This window comes from Choloepus didactylus, chromosome 5 (assembly GCF_015220235.1).
Source record: "Choloepus didactylus isolate mChoDid1 chromosome 5, mChoDid1.pri, whole genome shotgun sequence".
In the NCBI taxonomy this organism is placed as follows: domain Eukaryota; kingdom Metazoa; phylum Chordata; class Mammalia; order Pilosa; family Megalonychidae; genus Choloepus; species Choloepus didactylus.
The window spans coordinates 51172867-51189549 of NC_051311.1; the positions used below are offsets into that span (position 1 = coordinate 51172867).

The following is a 16683-nucleotide window of genomic DNA, read 5'->3' on the forward strand; positions in this document are numbered from 1 at the left end:
TGTGAAGGATGGGGAAAGAGGCAGCCATTTGAGAGCCAGCGGAGAGAGCATTCCAGGCAGAAGCAACATCGCTTAAGACTCTAGGTCCAGAAAGAGCTTAGAGGGTTCTAGAAACTGAGAGGAGACTGATGGGACTGGAACTTACTGAACTAGAAAACTGCTTTGAAATGACTGTTGGAAAGGTGGGCAGGGTCCCATGGTGGAGATTCACATAGGACATGGGAGGGATTTAGATTTCATTCTAAGTGCAGTGGAAGACACGGAAGGGTTTAAAGCAAGGGGAGATACGATCTCTTCACTTTGGCTGCTGTGTAGAAAATGGATTGGAGGAAGGAAAGGTGAAGTGGGAAGACCGTATCGGAAGCTCCAGGTGGGAGATGGGTGGCAACAGCCAGTGCAGTGGAGAGAATCAGGTACTGATTTGAGATATCCTTTGGCGCTGGGCATATGGATGGATTGGATGGTGGCGGTGAAGGGAGACACAGAGGATTCGAAGATCATTCCCAGTTTTCTGGCTTAAGCACCTGGACAGTGATAATGCCATTTATGAAGTAAGGGGGACAGAAGGAGGAGCATTTTTAGAGAAGCAGAGGCAGAGGACACGAGTCCCCTTTTAAACACTAAGTTTGAGATGATTGTGAGACATTCAAATGGAGGTGTCAGGCCATCAGAACATAAATCTGGAGCTGAAAGTCCAAGATGGAGATAGAAATTTGGAACTGAAATATGTGGGAGTGGATAGGATTACCTAAGGCATGGATGAAAAGAGAGAAGAGAAGGGGCCCTAGGACTTTGCCAACATGTAGCAGTTGGATAGAGGAGGAGAACCCAGCAAAGGAAACAGACAGGCAATAAGCAGAGAGGTAGGACAGACATCAGAATGGTGTGGGGTCATGAAAATCTAGAATCAGTGTTTCAAAACAGGAGGGAGTGGTCAACTGTGCAAAAGAAATGCTGCTCTTGGGTCACAAAGCTGAGAAGTTGGCCAATGGATGTGACAACAGGGAGGTCACTGCTGCTCTTGACAAGTGCAGTGCTTCAGTGGAGCAGAGGGGTGTGGAAGTCCAGTTAGAGGAAGTCGGGAAGACAGTGTGAGGTGGAAAATGGAAACTGCAGATTACGAGTCAGAGAGATGTGGCTTTGAAGGCGGAGCAGAAATAGGGCACAGCGGCGGGCAAATGAAGGCACTAAGTAAAGGTTTGTTTTTTGGTTTTGTGTTTTTTCTTTTGGGTTGTGATGATATTTTTATTTATTTATTTATTTATTTATTTTTGCCATGTTTTTTAAAAATGGGATGCTAGAGCATGTTTGTATGTTTGTATTAGTTATGTTTTTTGTCTTACATATGTTTTGTATTCAACTTCACTTGTCTTATGTGCTTTGGTGTTGCCTTCCCAACTTTGGAGGCCCCTCTGGGACAGGGCTGTGCCTTCTATTTCTTTTGTTCCCCAACCATCTAGCCTTATGTGTGGGCATTTGTTCATTATGGTCACAGCAAGAAGAATATTCTGTATGTATTATGGTGCCATGAATGGCTGCCATTGCATTCTCTTGGTGAGCAAAGAGCGATTTTCACAGTGCCTGTTCATGTAACATCAGTCGTCGAAACCCATGTGTGGTGGTCTTCACCAAAGAACATTGCTGAAGTGCCATTTGTTTGACAGTCTCCATTGTTGCATTCTGCCTTGCTCATCACCAGGCAACAGAAACTGGGAAACAGGGTTTGCCTAGGTTATAAACAGCTTCTGTGCTGTGAGAACTAGTTGACTAAATTGGCAAGGAAGGGTAGCTCAAGGTCCCCAAGGAACCAGAAGAGTGGGCAGGTTCTGTAGAATCAGACCAACCTATTCCTGAGGCTACACCACAAGGGCCAAGGGTCTGGCCAAGGATCCAGGTCATGAGAACAGGGCCTCAGAGGTGAGAATGGTGCCCAACGCTGAGCCACAGCCTCCCAAAGGACGGCTTCTCACAGGCGGCACCAGGACCACAACTCTCCCCTTGGGAGGGCTTGGGTCCACGTGGGAGAGGAGGCCCACAGGAGAGGGCAGAAAGAAATGCCGGTCCTGATGCCATATATGATAAAATCATTCTGTTTTCTCTTTAGTATTCTTTTCAGATGTTCTTTTCTAAGAGACAAGGTTTTTACAGTCAACTGAAACCATATCTAAAGGCATTGCTAGAGACAACTTGGCAATAATCTCATCAATTCCATGCAATTATTGAGTTCATCTGTCAAGCCTTGTTGTTTGTGGGCAGCACTGGACACAGGTGACCCAGGCAGTTGTGGCATCTAAGGCCCATGTGACCCTGGAAAGCCCAGCAGTGAGACGTCATGAAACAACCATCACGAGTGCAGAGATGCCTGAGGGCGAGAGCGGTCTCCCCAGGATTGAAGGAGACAAAGACCAAAGGGAGAGCAAAGTGCCAGGCAGAACATCAGCAGCTGAAGATACCCAGAGTGGGGGAACAGGGACAGGAAAAATGGATGGCACTCAGGCACCCCAAACCTAAACAGTAACTCCCTTTTTCTAGGCCTTGGATTTTAGAAAAATTATGTCTCACAGCCCAGCCTGGCTGACTCTGGCACTCTGAAAGCAGCCATTGGCAGCACTGAATCTCCAGCTTTTAAAGAAGTGAATAAACTTCTTTTTATATCTGAAAAATGAAAAGGCTTTGTAACAGGACATTTTTGTTTCTTAATATTATTACATGAAGGAAAAAAAGATTAGCAATGAGAGCAAATTAAAAGGGGGAAAGTGGGGAGATGCCTTTTTTTTTATTATTATTAAATTCAGTTTTATTGAAATACATTCGCACACCATACAATCATCCATGGTATACAATCCACTGTCCACAGTATGATAACATAGTTATGCGTTCATCACCACAATCTATCTCTGAACATTTTCCTTACATCAGAAAGAACCAGAACAAGAATAAAAAATAAAAGTGAAAAAAGAACACCCAAATCATCCCCCCATCCCACCCCATTTGTCCTTTAGTTTTTATCCCCATTTTTCTACTCATCCATACACTAGATAAAGGGGGTGTGATCCACAGGGTCTTCACAATCACACTATCACCCCTTGTAATCTACATTATTATATAATTGTCTTCAGGAGTCCAGACTGCTGGGTTGGAGTTTGGTAGCTTCAGGTATTTACTTCTAGCTATTCCAACACATTAAAGCCTAAGAGGTGTTATCTATATAGTGCATAATGATGTCCACCAGAGTGACCTCTCGACTCCATTTGAAATCTCTCAGCCACTGAAACTATTTTGTCTCATTTTCATCCCCCTTTTGGTCAAGAAGATACTCTCAGTCCCACGATGCCGGGTCCACATTCATCCCCGGGAGTCATATTCTGCATTGCCAGGGAGATTTACAACCCTGGGAGTCGGGTCCCACATAGTGGGGAGGGCAGCGAGTTCACCTGTTGAGATGGCTCAGTTAGAGAGAGAGAGGGCCACATCTGAGCAACAAAGAGGTACTCAGGGGGCGACTCTTAGGCACAACTACATGCAAGTTTAGACTCTCCTTGCGGTAACAAGCTTCATAAGGGCAAGTCCCATGATCCAGGGCTCAGCACATCAAACCGCCAGTCCCAATGTTTGTGACAACATCAATACCAGTCCAGGTGAGGATGTCCAACACATCCACACCTTCCCCCAGATCCTCGGGGCTGGGGAGGGGGAGGCTGTAAGTATATTTTTTATTATCTGCCCAAATTACTCTGGGATGTGTCACTATTTCACTCCAGCCTATGCTAACCTACCATATCTCACTTCCTATTCAAAGTTCCATGCAATTGTGGTGTTTTAACAAATCGACTGTAGAGTTGTACCGGTTAGAAAATTTAGATCCTGTACCAAATAGATATCTCTTCCCTTGGTCTCACACGGAAGTTGAAGTTTTAAAACACAATCAGTTTCAACCTTTACCCTTTGGCTTGGCTTGCCCTGGTCTTAACCAGACCTGCTTCATTCATATCACTAATTGAAGTCTGGGCTCTTTTTCAGCTTTTTTTTTTTTTGACAGTGGCTGTATGCACTAATACTGACATTCATATCTGCCGAGCTCTAGCTCTGAGTTTCAGGTGTCTCAGAGATATGCATTGTTCCAGAGACCAATCAGGTTATACACTAGGGGATCAGCATCTCAAAGTTTAGAGATAGGGAGATGCCTTTTTTTTTTAATTGTGATAACATATGTACAACATAAATTTCCCATTTCAACCACTTTCAGATATACAGTTCAGTGTTATTAATAATGTTCAGTGCTGTGCTACCCTAACCATCATCCATTACCAAAACGTTTTCATCACCCCAATCGGAAGGGAGATGCTTTTTAAGTGGAGAAAAGTTCCCCCTAAAGATGGGAGCTGGATAGGGGTGTTTCTCGTTCCAGCAGTAGATGGGTGAAAGATTACCCAGATCGAGGAAGTCTGCCCGGCTCCCTCCACTCCCACTTCAGGCTGCCAAAAGGGTAGGAGAGTAGCCTCTTCCAGCATTGCTTAATCAAGTGAGAAATTTACAGAGAAAACAAAAGTCAGGCCAGTGCAGTTCATTATCAGCAGAATGCCTTGCACCAATTAAAAAAAAGAAAAAAGAAACCAAAAAACCATAAGCTGTACTCATAATCTCAGACTTTGAAAAAGTTAGACATGGGTTTCTCCAAAACCTACCCCGATCTAATCATGACAGATTCTTAGAAAAGAAGATGTAGTCTGTTGTCTCTTTGGTTTTGATTACTGATGACATGTGAAATTTTCTCTTTGAGTTGAGGTGGTTTCTTTCAGAATCTCCAGCACATAGCCTTGTCTGTTGTGTAAAGGGACCAAAGTCAGGAATGGGTTGTCTGTGGAGTTCATAATGGAATTCTGATTGACACCCAGACTGTGTATTCATGAACATGGTTCTATAATTGTAACATTAGAGAACTTTTAAGGAGATTGACATTTTAGAAGCTTATGAGCTTCTAAAATAATAGTATTGCGATGCAAATTCCTAGGAAAGGGCTCACTAGCATAAAGGTACATTGATGTAATCCCATTATTTTGGGTGGAGGCAGCTTGTTATATATTCCTGAAAATAGAAGACTGGTATTTCAGCATTCCTTTGTAAAAACGGACATTCTCTTAAAATTGGTTTTCCAGGTTTTCAGCTGAAAAAGACAACTCCTCTATAAATTCATTTGGATTTGGTTGGGGTGTAATGCTAATAAAGTCAGTAGGTCTCGTTCCCTGCAGAGACCACTTAACTTGGTTTTAGCTACAGACGTGCCCTTAATCAGAGCCAACCATCTGACCTGATCTTCTGCTGCAGGGAAGGACCAAGCAAAAGAATGGATGGATCTGGCAACTCCCTCATCTGGAGAACCCCAGGCCAGTCACAGTGTAGTTAGTAACGGTGTCTCTAGATTTGAAAGATAGGATTTTATGTAGAATTCATATAGAAATAGCTGCCTGCATTTTCAGATTGCGAAAGGTTTCTTCCATTCTTCTTTTTCAGGGCCCCTGAGATCATCCTTGGTTTACCGTTTTGTGAGGCAATTGATATGTGGTCCCTGGGCTGTGTCATCGCAGAGCTGTTCCTGGGTTGGCCATTATATCCTGGAGCTTCGGAGTACGATCAGGTGAGTTCAGATCACACAGGAACCCACACTGAGGCCTCATCCTTCTCCTGGGAAATATCCTGGATTAGCATCTCATTCATAGCATGACATATGGCTGGGGTTATGGGCTGCTTTGTTAGCTCCCAAACTTTGCTTCACTTAATCTTCTTATACTTTCTGTATTCCTCTTTCTTTGCCCTTTTTCTTATTTTGTTCTTTCCCTGTAAAATTGTCATTTTCATTTTTCTCAAAGCCACCAGAGCCATTATTTTACCTCACGTACAGTGACAGGAAAAACCCTGACCTCATTCTCATCTTTTCTTGCAGATTCGGTATATTTCACAAACACAGGGTTTGCCAGCTGAATATTTATTAAGTGCAGGGACAAAGACAACTAGGTTTTTCAACCGTGACACAGACTCTCCGTATCCTTTGTGGAGGCTGAAGGTAGGAAGATGATCCCTCCCTTCCTCACCAGCTGCCGGAACACGCAGGGAAGAAGGGCACAGTCTGATTAGTGGGGAGCTTTTGACTTTGGCAGGTTGATCCCAGGTCACGCTTTGATGCAGTTGGCAAAAGTGGGGAGCGGGGGGTGGGGGGCAGTTGTTAACTTAAGGTGTGAATTCAGATGTTCCAAAACAGCTCTCTCCTTTGCCTATTGCTGCCTGAGAAGCTCGAGCCCCAGCTGTTATTACTAAACTCCCAAAATTCAGTTCAGTAAACCTCAAGGCGTGTCTAGTTGGTGCCAGGGAGAGAAATAAACCGCACCATGCCGTCAAGGAGCTCAGAGTCCCAAGCCAGGTGTGAGGGCCACGGCAGGCTCTAGCCCACCGTGATAAGTGCCCTGTTTGTGGTAGGAAAAGAGTGGGTGAGCCAAGAGGAGGAAGTGTTTAATACTGCCTTATGGCAGAGGAACCAGGAGGGTACATATGAGCCGGGACTTAAAGGATGAAGAGGGTTTTGCCAAGTAGAAAAGTGAGCGGAAGGGTCTTGCAGGCAAAGGAAACAAACAGTCTGAGCAAAGCCAGCTCCCTGAGACCTGGAACAGGTGTAAGTCACCCCCGGCCAGCAGGTGGTGCACTGCACACTGTACACCGGAAACACTTGGGTGGTTTTACTTGAGCTGAAACCTATCTGCTTTCACTTTTGATCTTTGCCTAGTAATTAAAATTAACACAGTTTGCTTGGAAGGAGAAAATAATGAAAGTCTTAGTACTTTTTGGTACATTTTAGGTGTTTCCTTTTTTTTTTGAAGGAGAGTGAGTAGGTGTTTGGGTCTTGTTTTGTTTCTTTACAAAAACCACAGTCAAAACCTAATAGAGTTTAAAGACAATGTGTGGTCAATATTTACAAAGAATTTAAGAAGGAGAACTGGGAGCTAAGCAGGCACTCTTAGGCACGGGATGGGAGGGCTGGTGCACAGTGTCTGGAGTCTGGAGGGTGAGTGTCTCAAGGTCAGGTCCGGTGAAGAGCATCCTCAGGGGTGGAGGAGGGTGAGGCCGGGCGGGACTTAACGTCTGTGTTTCAGTTAAGAGCCTCAGTCCTGGGTGTCTCCAGGCCAGCTGCTCCCGGGATCTAAGCCTGAATCTTAGCAGGTGTGCTATCCCTGAGCGAGATTTTGAGGATTAATTACCTCTGATCCATGGATGAGTCAAAATCCATAGCAGTTGGAAACAGCCGCTTCTGAGACTGAAGCCAGTGGGGGGAAACACATGTTTATGTCCCAGCCCAGGCAGAGAGACAGCATAGAACACGAATTCTGGAGCCAGACTGCCCCTGTTTGAATCTTGGCTCTGCCACTTACTGGTCACGTGACCTTGGGCAAGTTCCTTAAGCTTTCTAATCCTGTCCCCCATCTGTAAAACGGGGGTGGCAATCTCCCTACCTAATGTGGTTGTTCAGAGTTTTAGATGAATTGATAATGCTTTAGAACAGTATAAGATCTATAGGTAGAAGAGTTTATTAAATAGAATAAAATAAAATTAAAAAAAAACATATAGAAAAGGGATTCTTCTTTATCATATATGGACCTTATCATTTAAGGACCTTAGTCCTTAAATTTAGGGAAGGATGTAGGGTTATTAGGGTTATGCATCTTAGAATCCGCAATACCTGACTTAGAGCAAACACCTAACAGATGTTTGTGGGAAGAAGGAAGAGGATGAGTTAGTGTGGAAGAATAGAGAAAGTAATTCTGTATTCAAAGATTCAAAGTTTTATTCTCTGAAAGGTGCAAAAGAGACCCAGTGCTAGAAGCTATAAGGTTTAAGTCACGTCAAGTAGGAGATCATTGACTTTACCAATCAGCTTTTGCCTCTCTTGACCAGACACCAGATGATCATGAAGCAGAGACAGGGATTAAGTCAAAAGAAGCCAGGAAATACATTTTCAACTGTTTGGATGATATGGCCCAGGTAAGCTACGTGGGTGAGTATGCAATATTGAACCCTTTAAAAACCAGGCACAGCAAGACTTCTGCAAGGGTAATTTGGGATGCTGGGTAGAAATCCTCCTAATCAACTGCAGTTTTTGACCTTGACCTTGAACAGTGATATGCCAGCCTTGGTAAGATTGCCATTGGGTTTGTGAAACTTTTGTAAAACCTTATACCAGCTCCTTTAAAATAGCTTCCATTTTTTGCTTCCCATTTGTAAAATACTAATTGGCCAATGTTGCTCATGATTTCATGAAAAGAATTTAAGTCCGTTAGTACATTTGAGTTTAATGTCTGTGACTCAGTTTCTCCCAGATCACTGGCAGGGTGACCACAGCTTCTCACCTTTGTGCCCCAGTGAAAATTCTGGAACTTCAGTTCTTTTTGGTGTGAAAACTAATCTAAAATCAGGGCAATCCAAAGTGAATTTTTCTTTAAAGTAATGAGAAATAACTCTATAGACCAATAAACACTTTGCACACCTCTTACTTTAGATGAGTGTAACCAAAAATCATGATTCTGAGTAAAGTATACTTATCAGTTGATTAGAAGCTTAGATTGCCTGAGAAAACTGAAATTGGTTTCCAGAGTGTGTCTTGGAAAATGTAGAAAGCATCACAAAACAAGCCTTTTAAAGGCTATACTAGTATAGACTTGCTCTTGGAAGAAAACTCCTCCATTCAGAGGCCTGCCTCTCTTGGTCAGAGGTGACCGCAGTCACCAGGGACTAAAATAATTCTGGCTGTAAGTCAGGGAGCTATGAGAGGGGTGATGTACTGTAGTTGCAAGAAGAGGACATCTAGACCCTTACATTTCCCTTAAAGGTTAAGTAAATAAACCTTTTTGCATCTTATTTTCTAATGCTTGGTTGTGATTACTTTTAATGAGGTGTGAGGAGAGCTGCATTTCAACTTAACTGTAAAACCAGAGCAGTTTACAGCCTGTCATTTATGTATATTTGCAGGTACTAGCAGCGCCCTTCTCTCACCTTTCCCTCTACCGTTCCTGCAAAGAGGAAAACCACATCCTCTGGGCAGTGCCTTAAGTAGTGGCAGAACACAGCTTTCTGGGAATTAGGAAAGGGGTGATTGCAAGCCTAGGATGAGGTTGCAGGATGGAGAATAAGGGAAGCAGGGGAGAGGGAAGGCACAGTGGGGTCCTTGGTAACCTGTTCCTACTTGCTTCCAGGTGAACATGACAACAGATTTGGAAGGAAGTGACATGTTGGTGGAAAAGGCAGACCGACGGGAGTTCATTGACCTGTTAAAGAAGATGCTGACTATAGATGCTGATAAGAGAATCACTCCAATAGAAACCCTGAACCACCCCTTTGTCACCATGACACACCTACTCGATTTTCCCCATAGTACACAGTAGGTATCCTGCTTGGCGCTTTATACCAGATGTCAGCAAACTTTTTCTTTCAAGGTCCAGATAGTAAATATTTTAGGCTTTGCAGTCATGTAGTCTCTGTCACAACTGCTCAACTCTGCCATTATAGCTCAAAGCAATCATGGACAATACATAAACAAATGAATAGGCTGCTTTCCAATAAAACTTCATATATAAGGACGGGGCAGACCAGATTTGGACCCTGCTCTGCAGTTTATGGACCTCTGCTTTGTATTAAAAAGGAGGAACAGTGGAGCACAGAGGAGTACAAGACTGAATGAATCAAACTCTGGGTGTCTGTACATAAAGATGCCTAAAGTGGCAGTGCCCATAAAGCAAAGCCACTTTCAATGCCACATGTTATTCCCAGAATCCTTCAGGAGTAGATTCAGTCTGGTTTGGATTTGAGTTTGTTCATTCATTCTGCATACTGTGTGCTATGTCAGCTGCTGGGGTACCAGAGTGAGCAAAGCAGGTGGGGCCCTGCCCTTTGGGGCTCACAGTGTATATAGGAGAGCAAAAGTATCAAACAAGTGATGCCCAGAAAACCAAGCTGTTATCAGGAAAAGTAGAGGGTGCAGTGAGAGAATATACCAAGGGAGCCTAACTTGGGGAGGGACAGGAAAGGCCCCAAGGAAGTGACATCTGAAGGATGCATAAGAGTTAGCAGGTGTAGAGGACAGGCAAGTACAGGCAGGTGTTGACTGAGTAGAGACTCCAGCAGGGGCAGGATCAGCCCGAGAGCTGGTGGGGCAGTGGGTGAGATGGGGCTGGAGGAGTAAGCCAGGGACAAGCTTTACAGGTTAAGGATTTTGATCTTTGTCCTAAGAGCAGTGGGAAGTCCTTAAAGAATTTTTTTAGCAGTAAAAATCTTGAGACTTGAAAAAAAGACCATAGGTCTTAGCTCAGAAGTTGCTGGTGAGTTTGTGAGAGCCATCTCAGTGGAGCAGTAGAAGCAGAAAAGTAGAGCTGGCAAAGACCGAGTGAGAAGTGAAGAAATATACAGCAACTGTTCAAGAAGTGAGGCTGTGAAAAGGTGGAAGGAAGAAAAAGGGGTAGCCGGAGAGGGGTCAGGGAAGGTTTTTTTGTTTGTTTGTTTGTTTTAATGTGGAGAAGACTGAAGCATTTTTAAATGCTGGTGGGAGGAATCTGATAGCAAGAGAGAGATTGAAGATCAATTCCTGAGATAATGGGAGGGGCTGGGGTTCAGAGCCCAGGTGAAAGGAGGGACCATTGTCACCTGAAACATGAGGGGAGGAAGGGGGATGTGTGAATGTGGGCAAGTGTGCTGGTTTAGAGGAAAGTTAAGAGAGTTCCTGTCTGACAGCTCTCTGTTCTCAGAAATAGGAGAGGAGGTTATCTGTTGAGAGCAAGGTGATTTGTGGTTTGAGAAGGATAGAAAAGTTTGAGGTAGTTGGAACAGAAGTTGGCAGAGCAAATTGAACAGAGAAATGTGGTAGAATAAGTGAGCATTGTTAGACATGAGTAGTTTTATCATGTAACTGATATCCTCAGTGAAGGCTTGGAGAAAATAGATAGTTGGGTTTATCCAGGATTGGAGTTTTGCCTAGCTTCCAAGAGAAAAAGACAGACTGCTATGAAAGTTTATGAAGTTGGTATTAGAGTAATCATAACCCAGAATGATGAAAGGGAAAGGAAGTAAAGATGGGAGGAAGCCAAATGATCTAGGCATTAATGATAAATTCCGAGTGGTTATCATAGTAATCGTCAAATGAGCCAGGTGGATGGAGACTGTACCAGGGAATGAGGTGCTTGAATGTGTGATGTTTGTGGAGGAGGAGCAGTTTTAAGGTTTGACAGTCCAGAGACTTGGTGCCTGGCATGGAGGACAAGGTCGTTGGAGATGAGGACAAGTAACTGAGAATCCTTCATGTTTGATGAGTGATCACTGTGACCACTGAAGTCTCCCTAGATGGACAAGAGTGGGTTAGAGAGGAAGACAAAACCAGTAACCAAGACTTCAGTGAATGAGGGGGAAAGAAAAGGAGGTCATTGGGTGACAACAGAGTGGGAAGGTAATGGGGGATATCAGTCACTTCAGCCTCTCAACCCTGAGGGACTTAAGATGTGAGAGAATAGTCATCTCTAAATGTCTGCAGGGGAAAGCAGTGTGCTCAAGAGAGCACCAATTCTAGTTAAGAACAGGAGGATAAAGGAATACTACGAGAAGAGCCTTGGAGATGGCAAAGTTGCCTGATCATGGCTGGCCCCACCATGCCCTGGTTCAGATCAGGCCTGAATCTCAACCTTAATCAGTCTACAAGAAATGTGTAGGTGGGGCCCAGGACAAATGGTGCTTCCTCCGTTTCAGTTGTTTCTTATTAGTCAGTGCTATGCAAGTCAAATTGCATTGCAGCAACCAGACAGTGTCTGATTTATAACCACATTTGAAACAAACAAATTCCAGCACAGAGAAGGAATGTAGGCATATCTCTTCCAAACCCTTGTTAAGGGATCTGTCCTGTTCCTGTGTATGCTGGGGGGGTAGGTCAAAGAAGCGTCAGTCTGTGCCACAAGAAAGGGCAAACTCAGTGATGTATGGGATAGGACTCTCATAAGAATAGTCTTTTTATATTCAGGGGTGAAGTAGGATGATTGAGAACCAGCCACGGATGGGAGGCTGAGGGGAGGGTGTGCTGCACTGTGTCAGTGAGACGGGCACTGGCATAAAGTCAGGGGCTTGGTTGCAGGAGCTCCAGGTGCTGCCCGTCTTGGGGACCTGTAGAGAAGTGGCAGTGGAGTGCTTCACTGTGCTGGGACACGTGGAGACCATGAGCATCAGCACTGAATTCAGAACTTCACGGAGACTCAGTTAAGAGTGCTGACAATTTAGAACTCAGAAAATGGGCCTAAGAAGGAAAGACAGGTCTTAAGAAAACATCTAGGCTTACCTGAGTGTAGTCCTTGTCCCCAACATTCCCTGAAACTTGTTGGAAAAACCATGGAGAACCCATAGGTGTGAAGAAACCTCCAGAGCTACCCTGCACTAGACTCACTCTTGGGGCTGAGCCAGAGCTTTCCAACACCTGGGCCGGTAGGTGTTCAGACACCCCATGGCTCCATACCAGGATTCTAGTGCACAAGTTCTTTAAAAACCCTTTTCTTCAGACTAACCCAACATGAAAGTGGTTTTCTCTTCCTGAAATTCAAAACGCAAACAATTTCAGTTAGAAAATTCTCAATGAGACTTAAAACCTTGTGTTGAATTGCCACAAAACCTCTGAATGCTTTAAATATCTTCCAAAAAGAATACAAAATTCCATGTTTAAATTCCTTCAGGTTCCAAGTGAAAGCAATTAGCACTGTTCTTAGGGCTCAGTAAATGTTCACATGTTGGCATTGCCAGCTTTATTGGTAGTATTTTTAGCTATTGATTATGGAAGAATATGTTTTCCTTTCTCTCCAGATTGTCAGTCAGTAAATGTTTATTTAGTGTCCATGATGTGGCCAACATAAGCAGTCATAAGTTTACGTTATAATTTAAATGGAAATTTTAAATTGAAAATTAAATGGGGTTTCATTATATTGAATATTAGCGTTTGAGGAAAACCAAGTTTAAGTAAGAAGGTAACACAGAAATGAAAAGCAATGTGTAAATTCTGGAGGGCAGTTTATGGTGGATATTCAAGTACTTGAATGGTTGAGGCCGCTGTGTCTGACCTTTCCTTGATGCTGGTGTCACACAACTTTTGTGCTTTACTTTTCATAATTAAGGATTTGTTTTGATCCACAGATAGAGTGGAGGAAAGAAAAAAGAGGGTGTGGATTTTTATTTTAGGTAACAGGGCAATAATTAGAAAAGAAAAAGGAAGGATGAAGGAAGTTAAAGAGGATGGATATGTATACACAAAGATTGCCAGCAATTAGCTCTTTGCTCTGCAAATTACCTGTCTGCTAGCTTTATCTTTACTTGTAAAATAAGGACAATAATGGTGTCTGTAGGCACCGTAAGGCCCAAGTGGGATAATTCTTGCAAACACCTCCCACAGCTCTCAGTAAATGTTAGCCACTGTTAATAATTATTATTATCATTATTGTTGTCATGTGCAGAGTTCCAGTGGGGAGGAAAGAGTGGCAGTGTGGTTAGGATACTAGTTGGATATTTCCCTTGCCATCCTCTAGATGATGCCAGTGACCTAGGGTAGCTGAGAAGAGAAAGGAGTTGTCTTTGGGGAATGTGGAGGCAGGTTGTAAGTTGCTGTTTTATGTGTAAGTCCAAGATCCAATCAGTGAACTTATACTTCTGTTTATGGGCCAGAAACCACATTGAAAGTTGAGAATGAGCAGTGAAGATTGATGTGAGGAAAATGCAGTGAGTACTTTCAGGTTTGTTGTGATGTGTAGAACCTTTACCTGTCCAGGATGGGGTAAAGGGGTAGTAGGACAACAGGACAAATTCATCTAAATAATGTTGTCTGTAGCAAATGCAGACTTAACACGAGAAATCCAGGAAATTTAGAGTTTTAATCTTTACTAGATTTACAGTTCTCTCCTTTTTTCTTTTTTTCTCTTAATCCCATGTTACCCACTTTTCTTTCCCTTATACCTGTATCTGCCTCTGTCTGTTGCATGAACAGCGTCAAATCATGTTTCCAGAACATGGAGATCTGCAAGCGTCGGGTGAATATGTATGACACGGTGAACCAGAGCAAAACCCCCTTCATCACACATGTGGCCCCCAGCACATCTACCAACCTGACCATGACGTTTAACAACCAGCTGAACACTGTCCACAACCAGGTGAGTGGGGAGCAAGTACCCAAGTGACAGGGAAAGGTAAGTGGGTACACAGTGTGAGGATCGGGAATTTCATTTTCTCACCAAACCTAGTTAGGAGACAAAATTCCTCCGTATCATGCTTTTCAAGGACCAGGTTCTCTTTGCATTGCTTCTTGATCCTATTGAAAGGTTCCAGAAAAGGACTCATTAAGCTTTTCTCTGTCCTGATATGGGAATAAGGTAAAAGAGATACTGTGATCCTTTTATGCCTGACATCTGCCCGGTAAAGAATTCTAGAACTGGCAGAGACCCTGGAGATTGTCCAGTTCAGAGCCCTTGGTGAGGCTCCTTCCCCTTCCCGCTACCCTGGAGGGTCTTTCTCCTTTCAGGACAGTGAAAACCTGTCTTTTCCCCAAGTCATGGGGAAAATTAATTCATCAGTCTGTCACCAGGTTCCCAGCAGCTGGAGCTAAAAAGGGGCAGGGAACTAGAGTCTTTTTCCCACAGAATTCCAAGCTTTTGCAGAAAAATGAGCAGAATCCAGCACCTAACACACTGCTTAGAATAAGTAACACCTAGGAAAATTTTCTGAATGAATAATCTCCCAGTCTTAGCAAAAGCTGCCTCTAGTATGTAAGAACATTAAGCTTTTACTCCCATCTTCCTGTCTTAGTGGTTCTCCAAACAAGTTGTTCTTAGACCTTTTTCAGTCTTCATGTCGTTCTGTAGTGGCAATTCCTCTTATTCCTGTACACACACACCTTCAGAGAAGTGTATTTGCTCTAAACCTAAAGTAAAAATGCCTTTGCCTGGCCATCCACTCTTTTTTGACAGGTTCCCTACTGTCACTTAAGAGTCACTGTCCTCTGCTTTTCAGCCCCTGTCCCTGCCCACCTGTTTTCCTAGGCCTTTCATGCAGCACACAGGGTTGCTAAGGCCTAGCCTGACTTCCCAGTCTAACATCTCCCCATCTGCCTAAACTCTAAGAGACGCCATGTGTATCTGCTGCCCTCTGGGGGCTATTAGTGTTCTTAAAGTTCTCCTTAGGGTGGAGAACTAATGCTCTCTAATGCTTAGAGTCCAGTGAAACAAGGCATCCAGCCAGACACCCAAGCATCTTGACCACAATGTCAGCATGGTTTTGTCCCTCATCACCTCCTTGAAGAGGTTTGTTTTTTCTCATCAGATCTCTGGAGATACCAGATCTTAACTCCAAACCACCTATCACCCTTTGCCATCTATCTGCCCCATCCAATATCAAAAGCATTTAAGAGCTGTCAGAGCAGAGGCTACTCCTCAGATGCTTACTTTATATCAAATTGAGCCTCCCATTCAGGCCGTCCTTCATGGACGTCTCCCTGCTGGCCTGGAGAACTGTTGTTCTGGGGTTCCTGACCCTACCAGAAAATGCCCCCTCCATCCTGTCATACCCTCTGTATGATAGCTATCATGTCCATTCCAAAGAACATCACAAAGTCTGCAAAACTAAAAGGGCCTCCCATCAAGCCAATGGCAGCCATCTAATAAGGACAAACTCCCCACCCCCACCCCCTTCTCAGCAAGCCTGAGACCATCCAAATCAGGCTTGAGATGAGGGTAAAGCAGAAGTGGCTGGTAACTTGGCACAATTCTTGGGCCAGAGTGTTGAGCAAGGGGTTCATGAACAGGGTCTCATTCTCTTGCATTGGATTCTGATAAGGCCTACTTTTGAAATCTGTCAGAAAACAAAATTACTCAGGGTACACCTAGCCTTAAGTACTAAGATGTGCTTTCCCTCCTCTGATGATGTTATTATTATTAATTAGTAGTAACATTTATAAGCTAACATTCATTGAGCATTTTACTGGGTGACAGGTCTCTTCTAGGTACTCTGTGTCATAACTCTTACTACTCATAGCTACTTGGTAAGAAAGGTATCGTCATTATCCCCATTTTAGAGAAGGAGACTGAAGCACAGAGAGATTAATAATCTTGCCGAAGGCTTCTTTCTTAGTTCATGAAGGATAGGCTTGGGCTTTGATCCCAGCAATCTGACTTCAGAGTCTGGACTCTTAAAATGCACATGCATATACACACACAGCACCAGTTAAGTTTTATGGAAGTCCTTAAATGCTTTTCCTAGGTGATATTTGCTTTTGAAATCCAACAAGACCTCCTCTGTTCAGTGGTTCTGGTGGAATTCTTGCCTTCTACTTGAGCTGCTTGGAATTATTTGCCCATTTAGATATTTAAAAGTAATAAAATATATCCATATTTTTATGGTTAGATGTAGAAGAACATGAAACTACATAAACAGTTCCTTGCTGCCCATAACATACATCCAGTATACCACCAAAGGACCTTTCCCAAATGATCTGTAATCCATAACCCTTTATGTCTCAAGGAAGCTGACTTCCTCTACTTTCTAAAAAGTTGAGGCTACCCCATTAATAACATAGTGAATAAAAGGTCCTCTCTTGGGTATTCCTTATTTAATTCTATGGGTCAGCCACTTGTCTAACAT

General features: G+C 43.5%; 1 protein-coding gene across 10 annotated transcripts in view; it reads left to right on the forward strand.

Annotated features, from left to right (window-relative positions):
• Positions 1-16683, forward strand: part of HIPK2 (homeodomain interacting protein kinase 2) — a 203237-nt gene that overhangs the window by 136642 nt on the left and 49912 nt on the right. For all 10 annotated transcript variants that reach the window (XM_037836038.1, XM_037836041.1, XM_037836043.1 and 7 more), the window contains 5 exons: positions 5512-5635; positions 5942-6061; positions 7942-8028; positions 9237-9421; positions 14039-14201. In XM_037836038.1, coding sequence (XP_037691966.1) covers positions 5512-5635; positions 5942-6061; positions 7942-8028; positions 9237-9421; positions 14039-14201 — 679 coding nt within the window. The remainder of the gene's footprint in view (positions 1-5511; positions 5636-5941; positions 6062-7941; positions 8029-9236; positions 9422-14038; positions 14202-16683) is intronic.